This window comes from Equus caballus, chromosome 5 (genome assembly GCF_041296265.1).
Source record: "Equus caballus isolate H_3958 breed thoroughbred chromosome 5, TB-T2T, whole genome shotgun sequence".
NCBI classification, from domain to species: Eukaryota; Metazoa; Chordata; class Mammalia; order Perissodactyla; family Equidae; genus Equus; species Equus caballus.
In genome coordinates this window covers 82,122,501-82,131,415 of record NC_091688.1, presented here as the reverse complement: position 1 = coordinate 82,131,415, position 8,915 = coordinate 82,122,501, and the positions used below count along the sequence as shown (strand labels likewise).

Here is an 8,915-nt window from a genome sequence, read left to right as displayed (position 1 = left end):
GCGCCGAGGAGGCAGGTGCGGCGGCCCGCGCCCCGGCTCGCCCTCCCGGGCCGCGGAGAGCAGCCCCGGCGGGGGCCCCGGCGCCCAGGCCACTTCTCCCCACCTGATTCCGGTCCTTCCCTTCTCCTTCCTCCGCCCGCTCCGCCGCCTCCCTCTCTCCCCCGCCCCCAGAGGCTCGTTTCAGTCATCCCTTTGTCCTTCCCCGGATTGGCAGGTTTTATTATTCCGCCTGAACAATCCGGCCGCCCAGTGGCTGAGGGCGGCTGACGTCGGCGGCCGAGCCGGGGAGTAGTTGGGATTCTGCTCTGTCAGTAACACATGTGTAAGAGCCGCCGAGGGAGCGAGCGAGCCGGCTAGAGGCCAGCGCCGCCGCCGCCGCCTCCGAGCCGGGCAGCAGCAGCCCCGGCAGCCGCCCCGGCAGCGGCGCCGCTTCCAGCGCGCCGGGCCCGGCCGGCCGCAGCTCCCGACCCCGGGGCGCGCCCGGCCGGCCTCCGCCCCGCCCGCCGCCGCTCCCGGGGCTGTTGTTTCTGCGGCTGCTCCCCGGCCGGAGGTGCAGGAAGCTCGGCCGAGCGGCCGCCGCCGCCGCCAGCCCGGAGCGTGCCAGCGAGCGCGCGGGAGGGAGGAAGGCGGTGGAGGAGGAGGAGCGGGAGGAGCGCGGGCGGGGCGGGGGCCTCCGGGCGGGGGCATATACAAAGTGAAGCCACATTGCCAAACTTGCAGCAGCGATTGCAGCAGTTGCTGCCGCTGCGCCGCGCCGCGCGGGCCGAGGGCTCCTGCAGCTGCTCGCGCGGAGCCGGAGGCGGAGGAGAAGGACGGGGACTGAGACTGACACTTCTGCTCCCGGCCGCTTGCCACTTACGTGGGGCCCCCCCAACCTAGCCTCAGAGCAACGCGTTAAAAAAAAAAAAAAAAAAAAAGAGCAGCCCGTAGCCCCCTCCTCCCCTTTCCTGCTTCTGCGAGAACTCCCCCCCCCCCCTCCAGCTCCGCCAGCCAAGGCGCCCCTTCCTTGGAAGCCGAGCAGCTTCGCTCGCATTTCGCCGCCGCCGCCTCTCGCAATATTGCAATATAGGGGAAAAGCAGGTAAGGGGACGGCTGGGGAGCCGCGGGCGGGGAGGGGGGAGAGGGAGGAGGGGGCCGATTGGGGCCAGGGCTGTTTTCTTTGGCTTCTTTCCCTTGACCGTCCCAAATTGCAAGTAAACAATACGTCGGCTTAGATAATGCGCGAGTCTGAAACTACCGAGGCCGGCCTGCGAGCTAGCACGGAGGGCAGCCCCGGGCCGCCAGCTTTGTAGCGGTTCCTGCTTACAAAAGGGTTCTTCTTGGAGACCGGGCTGGTGGGGACCTTGGAGGGCGGTGGGGATATTTTCAGTTCCTAAGGGAAAGGCAGGGGGTGCTTAAATGAGGGTGTGAGTATGAGAAGTAGTGTGGGGGAAATAGTCACGACCTCCCCCCCCCCCCCGTAAACACTAATTTTGAAACAGTGGCAGAAAGGATCTAAGTGAGCAGGATTCGGTATTGCTGGTTCTTTTAAAAAAATTCCTCTTGGCTTATAAGTCTTTTGTTCCAATCCAGGAGAAATCCGGTGAATCACCTAATTAAAATCAAGACATGAATTAAGCATCCATTTTTGTACTACAAATTGCCAGCGCTACGTTTGTCCCTCCCTCGGTCTCCATTAAAAAACACCAGAGACGTTGTTAAAGGGGGGCAGATTTTGCCTCTAGCTGCCAGTTCTGCTTTCTATTTCACTGACTATCCCAGGACCTAAATTGCTTGGCTATGTAATTACTAGAGTATAAGCCTATTTAACTTAAAAGCTTTCTTTTTTTTTTCCAACTCTAAATGAAACTTGATGAGGGCCCGTCCTTAGTTATCAGGGGAGTCCGTTTCTGGTCAGTCCTCTTGATTCATCTCTTTTAGATTTAATCAGCATTAAGGTATTGCTTGTCCTTAAGAGCTTTGGCTAATGGGGTTACTGGATGCTTTTCTCAGTGTAATGTTTCCTTTTCAAAAAAAATATACATATATATTTACCTCTCACCAAAGATGGGGGCGGGGAAGAGCTTGGAATCTCCTCCCTCCCTCTCCCCTTTTAAAAAGGAATTCGGAGCGATTAAAACGTTGGGGGAAACAGTTTAAAGACCTAGGGCAGGAAATGCAGATTCATTTGGGTTAGGTCTGAAATTGTAACAAAAAGCAATTCCTCGAGTAAATGCATCAGATAAATCAATTTACATAAAGGTATGATGCATTCGGATAAATGCAATGCTAATGGGTTTTAGAGTGGTCCTGTTTCCAAAGTCTCGGGGTTTTGTTACAGCTTAATTGGTGCAGTTCTTATTCTGGTTTATTGTGCGGTCGCTGGATACACGTTCCGGGACTCTTTCGGAGGAAATGTGTTTAAAATCGGCCTATTTAAGGAACCCGAGTCCTTGTTTCGTTCCCTTCCCCTCGTTTTTTTGCAGCAGCCAAGTTGGGCCGGGGACAGGCAAAGTTCGCCCTCTCCCTCCTGAGGTATCAGCTGAACGTCTTGAGCAGATAGCCGGGAGCCTCGGGGGGAGCCCACACTCTCGGCTTACAGAGGACAAAGACAAAACAGGCTGCTTAATTGGCAGTAAATAACTTGATCTTTTTATAGAATAAGTGACTGGAGGAACACTAGGACTTTATTGGACTCGGGATTGGAGGCAACAAATTAATCGGTTTAGGCTAAGCTTTATAAATTGATTCCTATATTATACCCCGGTTGCTTCTCTCGTGACATTCATTAGAAAGAGTGGGGAATTTTTAAAAGCAGTTTTTGGTGACAGCAGGACGGGCTGGAATATAACTTGTGCATCCTTTAATAGTCCTTTCTCGCATATTATCTGTAACGCCCCCCCCCCCCTCCCCGAGGAACAAAGCTTTAGCATTTAAATTGCTGATCAAGGGCAGATTAGTGAGACCAAAGTGGAGAGTGTTTGTATAGGAAGTTAACAGGCATCCTAAAGTTCAATGATCTATTATTCTTGCCTGTGTCCTGAAAACCCAGAGAAAACACTCATTGATCTTCAAAATGAAATGAGATTTGGAACAATAATGGGAGATGGCGGTCACCACAATGGCATGTGAAAGGTGCTGTTTAAAATACGAAAAACCAGTTTCGCAACTTTACACACCGCAGCGCCTCCCCCCCGCCCCCACCTCCCCGTCCTCGTCCCCTCGCCTCCCCTCCCACTACCAAGCTCTCCATCTCCCCTCTGCCAGTTCCTCCCTCCTTCCCTTTCAGAAAACCGAACTATTTCCAACTTGTGAACTGCAGCTGCACTTCCCAAGGCAGAGCTCGGGAGGGAACGTGGCTGCGGCGGGGGCCGCCTCCCCACTCCCCTCGGCTCGCACTCGGGGCTTGGCGGGGGCCGGGGAGGGGCCGGGCGCGGCGGTGGGTGGGTTTGACCCTCATTTGCTGGAGGCGGGCGGAGAAGGAGGGGAGGAGGGGGCAGTGGGCGGGGGCGGGGGCTGGGAGGAGGCGCCGCGAGCGGTGGAGCGCGCCGCCGAGCCTCGCTCTCGGAGTTTTGACAGTACCCAAGCTGAAATTGTCAGCGGCGGCGAGCGCTGGAAAGTTGAGAGGAGCTCGTGGCCCCAGAACAAAGCTTGAGAAAAGTAAACAGGCGGCTGCTGCCGGCGAGCCTCCCCCCTTCCTTCTCCCCCTCACCCTCCTTCCCGCCCTTGCCCTGCTGCTTCCTTCCAGCAGCTCTGCGGGGGAACGGGTTCGCTCTCTTGCGCGGCGATTACTAACTTTTGCATCGCCCCTGTTTTGTCTTTCTCTCCCTGTCCCCTTCCCGCCCTCTGCAGACCATGGTGAATCCGGGCAGCAGCTCACAGCCGCCCCCGGTGACGGCCGGCTCCCTCTCCTGGAAGCGGTGCGCAGGCTGCGGGGGCAAGATTGCGGACCGCTTTCTGCTCTATGCCATGGACAGCTACTGGCACAGCCGGTGCCTCAAGTGCTCCTGCTGCCAGGCGCAGCTGGGCGACATCGGCACGTCCTGTTACACCAAGAGCGGCATGATCCTTTGCAGAAATGACTACATTAGGTAAGACTTGGCTGCCTTTCCCCGAGATGGGCGAGCAGAGCAATGGCAAGACCAAAGGTTACCAAGGGTTTTAAGGAAAGGAGCAGGGCACTATGAGAATACATGGTAGCCTTCCCCTCAAAAACCTTCTGGTTGGCCGAATGTAAGGAGTTGAAGAAGCATGTGTTCATCTTCTAATTTTTAATGACAAATTAATGGCAAATGCCATACTAAGTAGAAACTGCCCATCTGGTGGGACTGGGCCACTAGGTGTGCAAAGGTTGGGCACTCTCGGGACCAAAATTTTAAGTGGTCAGCCCCAGCTGGACCCTCTGCTAAAAATAAACATTTCTAGTGGGAGTTAGGTGCTTTCTTAAAGCAAGGTAGAGACCTACATAGGAACTCGGAGACAAAATACTGACTTAAAAATAAGTGTAGTTAGTGGAAATGATTTGCCTATGGTGATGGCTAATTATGATATTTACATAAGCACCTTTAAACTTTTTTTGAGTGGAAAACTGTGACTCATTCTTTGTGCCCTTGGTGAAAAATGCTGATTGCCCATCAGTTTAAAGACTTTAATTCTTCTCATAGGGGGAAAAAAAAGCCCAAACAAAAAACCTTAATGGGAATGTTTCTCTTTATATACTGCTCCTTGGAGCCTGGCAGTGCTCAGTGTTAGTGTGTGGTTTGCGATTTAGAATTTGCTGTTTTTTCAGTTGAGGAATGTTCAGATTTTGGTTTTTTTGTTGTTGTCGTTTGTGTCACTACTCTTGATCCCCAAAAGAGATTTAGGAAAAGAGGCTATAGAATTATACTAATCTTGCATTTTAAAGCAATGTATAGGAACATTCATATGCCCGTGTAAGCAGTCTTTTCCAACAAGTTTCAGTGCAATTAATGGAAAGAATTCAGGAGGTCAGGTGCCTATAGGATCTTTTCAGGTGAACTCAAGCTACTTAAACTCATTAATTTGAAAGGAGGCATTTGAAGGATTACACATTTAATTTGAGTAAATGGTTTGATAGACTGATGCACATGAATGCTTCTAGGAGGTGTTCTGTTTCAACATCCAGTAATTAAAAAAAAAAAAAACCCACACGCACACCGTTGATAATAGAGAACCGCTCACTTTTAGGAATTGCATTCTATTTAAATTTCTGTCCTAAACTGTTTTCTTTATAATGATTGGTAGAAAATTTTGCTGTTTCTTCAATGCAGGGGGAATCAATGGATGAGGTATTTTGTTCAAAGTTTAGCTCTATCGTGATTCCCTCACTTTGTATAAAACTGCAAAAGGTCCCAATGCAGTTCAGAGCAGAGTATGGGTATGTTTACCCCAGTGATATCATTAGTGTAAAATGATGGAGTAAAATGACATTTGGTTATTTCGATAATGCAACCTATGTCCACTGTGCTGGCATCCTTAATCAGCCAAGCAAAAGAAATATAGGAAGGGAGAGGCCTTTTATTTTTTAATTAAGATGGCAGCATTAATTTCACTAAGTGTTCTTTTAGAAGTAAATGTTAGAAAAGCAGGAGCATGGGTGTAATGCGTTCTCGTCCTCCTTCCAAGCAATGCCGTGAGCTTTGACAGTATTGTAATTAAATAGAGAGGAAAACTGTGGTAAGAAAGGAGGGTGGTTTAAAGTGGAAAAATTGACGATGCTGTTCAGATGCGGTGAATGGTACAGATTCATCTCTTCTCAAAGTGCCTTCAAAAAACCTTTGCTTCTGATTACCACTAATTAAAACGAAGATGGGTCCACTTGCGTTCCCTCAGGACAAGTTTAGGCAAGTGGCTTCTTGGAATCGCCTCCATTCCTTTCACTATTCTTGGGGCCAAATGTAAATGCCCCTTTGGTGTTTTCTCGGGGCTTAATGGAGCAGTGGAGGATTTGTGCCCAGCCCTGAGCCTAAATTAATTGGGTCCATATTCTCACTTCCTTTCTTTTCTCCTCTGATTTGAAAACTGGAGCCAGGCTTGCTCTTGAACTAGATACTACCCTGAGAACCTTAGGTCTGTCTGGGAAAGATGAGTTCTAGCTAAGTACCAAATTGATCGCCTCCTACTCTGCTCAGGGCTCAGCAGCAGCAGCTGAGCTATTCCACCCCCCCCCCCCCCCCCCCAAGTTAAAGGATCTCTGAAGTCTTCCTTCACTGTTCCCTCCCTCTGCCCATCAAGATGCCAAAACGATGGGAAGGTGGTGAGGCGTACACACGGTCCTTTTCCTCTGAGCTACCCCCTCCCCAGACTCCCCCCAGCCCACTTGTTGGAGGAGCTTTCAATTCTGCAAGAACCGCCACTGAAGAGTGGAGTAATCCCGCTCGCCGGCCGCCAGGTGAAGGAGACCCTTCGGCTCTTTGGCCTGGCTGGGACCACAGAGCGATTTATTAAGGGGCTTTTAAACTGTCTGACTTTGAGGTTGTGGTTTTTTGAAAACAACCAAGATCTGGCTAAAAAGCTGCGGGAGAGCTAGGAGAGGCCTCGGGGGGGAGGGGAGGGGAGGATGGGGGAGCGCTGCTTTTCCCCAGTCCCTTCCCCCTGCGCGACCAAGTGTCGATTGGGCAGAGCTGGGCTTCTGCCGCCGCCTCTCCCTCCAAGATTTCAGATAAAGCGGCTGCCTTGCTGCAGCGAATCCGCACAATTAAAAGCTTTAATTAGCGGCTCCTCCATTTTCTTAGTTCTGATGGGCTTTATCTAATGAGATCTGGTCTCTGGCTTAGATCTGCTCCGAATGACGTGTCCGCAATGAATGAGAGCTGCGTCGCAAACAAAACATTTAATTAACAAAATTGGCCTCTAAGAGAGGGAGGGAAAGACTGGGGGGGGGAGGTGGAGTGGAGGGGGAGGGTGGATCTTAAAGGGGACAACGCCTGCTTGCCCCCCCTTTACAGAAGTCGGCGAGCCTTGGAATTGCCCCCCGCCCCCGCTCCCCCAGCTCCCGACCCCCTAGCTCAATCCAGGCGCCACCAAGGAGCTTTAGAACCTCTGTTTCTCTTTCCTCCAACCCTTCTTCCTCCACCCCCACCTTGGGCCCGAAGACTGGTGCGGAAAGTGTAGCGCGAGGAGGAAGTTCGGAGACCGACGGGTGGGGCTCCCGGTCCGGGGAGGGCGAGGAGACGCGCCGGAAGCCGGGGTGGCGGTCCTCCCCGAGTCTCTCTCGCTCGCCGGGCCGGGGCAGGGCCGGGGGCCGGCGCCGCCCGAGGCCGCAGTCAAGGCGCCCAGGCGGCCCGGCGGCCTCGGGCCCGCGAGGGGGCGAGCGCAGGGCGGGAGTGGGCGAGCGGGTCGCGCTTTCTTCCCCGGGGCTCCGCTGGGCGGTTCACGTGGCGCCCGCAGCCGCAGTGAGCGCGGCCAGGCCGGGCGTGGGGGCCCCGGGCGGGGGCATCGGTGATGGGGGTGGCGCTGTTTGGGGAGCGGGCAGCGTTAGGAATGGAGGCGCCGCCAGACAGCGAGTTCATTTCCCTGGTAATCAACAGCAAGCTGCTATATTCACAGAATGCTGTCCCTTTAATTGAACAGGCTAGGTAATTAAATGGCACTTTTCCAATAGGACGTGCTAGGTAAATCTAATAGTTGGTTATTTAATATCACTTTGAAGTCTGCCCACTCAAGCACAATGACAGCACAGGAGCATGTGAACTATTAGCTAGGAAAAAAAAAACCCAGGATCTCAAAAATTAATTAAATCGCATGCAATTTAGGGGGAACGTTTATCTTGATTTGTCATAACAGAATTAATTCAAGGCCTCCAATTCACTTGGGGGCAGATCTGTTACTCTGAATTAACCAAGCGTAATTTGGCTGATTTTTTTTTTTCCTCCCTCCCCTCTCTAATGCAGCAGTTGCGATTATTCACAGCCCCCCTCTTAAGTATCAATAGCTTCTGGTGCTTTTAAGGTGCTTGGTCTCTAGTTATTCCGAAGTACCTTTAATGGACTTGGCTCCAGGCATAATTTCTGGGTTGCATTTCTTTGTTACATTTAATATAGCTGGTGCAGAATTTAGATTAAATATAGGAACCTGCTGGAAAACCAATTGCTTCTGGATCAGTAGCTGTGGATGTGCATTTTTCTCCTCAGATAGGCTGCTGATATTTACTTGCAGGTACGAATGTCTACCTTTCAGCCGCACTCTTAGAAACGCACCTCTCCTCGCCTAAAAGCAGTTTAGAAAACACAGCCAGGTAGCGCTCCATATTGCGAGTATTTTGCCTGAAGTAATAATGCAGTGGAAAAATAAGCCCACCTATTGGCCACTGAAGTTACGGAAAGATGCTAAGCATTATTAGTAAACTGAAAATACGACTTGCGCTCCATGTCTTTATGTCAGCAAAGAAAGTGGGAGCTGAACCTGCAAACAGCCCTAACGCTACGTGCTGTTCTTCGAATACGAGCGAAGGCACCTTTAAAGTTCGGGGGTTTGGTGGGATTTCTTTCCTGCTTTTCCCTTTTCCCCATATAAGGAACCTCTTGATGTTTGTGATTGATTGCATTGCCCAAATGCTGAAATATTAACGACCTTCTTGGACTGAGGACCCAAAGAAAGGAAACTGAAACCGATTCTGTCATCACAATTAAAGACTCCCCTGGCTTTAATTAGCCTGACCTGGGGTATATCTCCCCCTTGCTTGAGTTAAAGAGAAAAGAGCCCATTATAGTCCAGTCTGAGACCGATAGCTACTTAATTGAGCACCTAAAGCCTCAAGCCTTTTAAATCAAACACTGTCCTGGACAGTCCCCCTGGTTAGATAATTAACTCTCCAGCGCACAGAAACCTTCTAAAAAAAAAAAAAAGCAACTTTTCAGAAAAAGGGTGGAATTCTAATGGTAGCCTTGGTCTCTGGTAAAAAGGGATTAAAATGT

The 8,915-nt window shown here is 51.3% G+C and overlaps 1 protein-coding gene across 4 annotated transcripts in view; it reads left to right on the top strand.

The window, feature by feature from the left end:
• The first annotated feature begins 316 nt into the window (after positions 1-316).
• Positions 317-8,915, top strand: part of LMO4 (LIM domain only 4) — a 17,119-nt gene continuing 8,520 nt past the window's right edge. The window contains exons 1-2 of one of the 4 annotated variants that reach the window (XM_023641720.2): positions 317-1,080; positions 3,832-4,070. In XM_023641720.2, coding sequence (XP_023497488.1) covers positions 3,835-4,070 — 236 coding nt within the window. In that variant the 5' untranslated portion in view covers positions 317-1,080; positions 3,832-3,834. Of the gene's footprint in view, positions 1,081-3,221; positions 3,423-3,463; positions 3,640-3,831; positions 4,071-8,915 lie in introns of those variants that run through there. The other 3 variants (XM_070267348.1, XM_070267347.1, XM_001495584.6) reach the window with 3 other exon arrangements.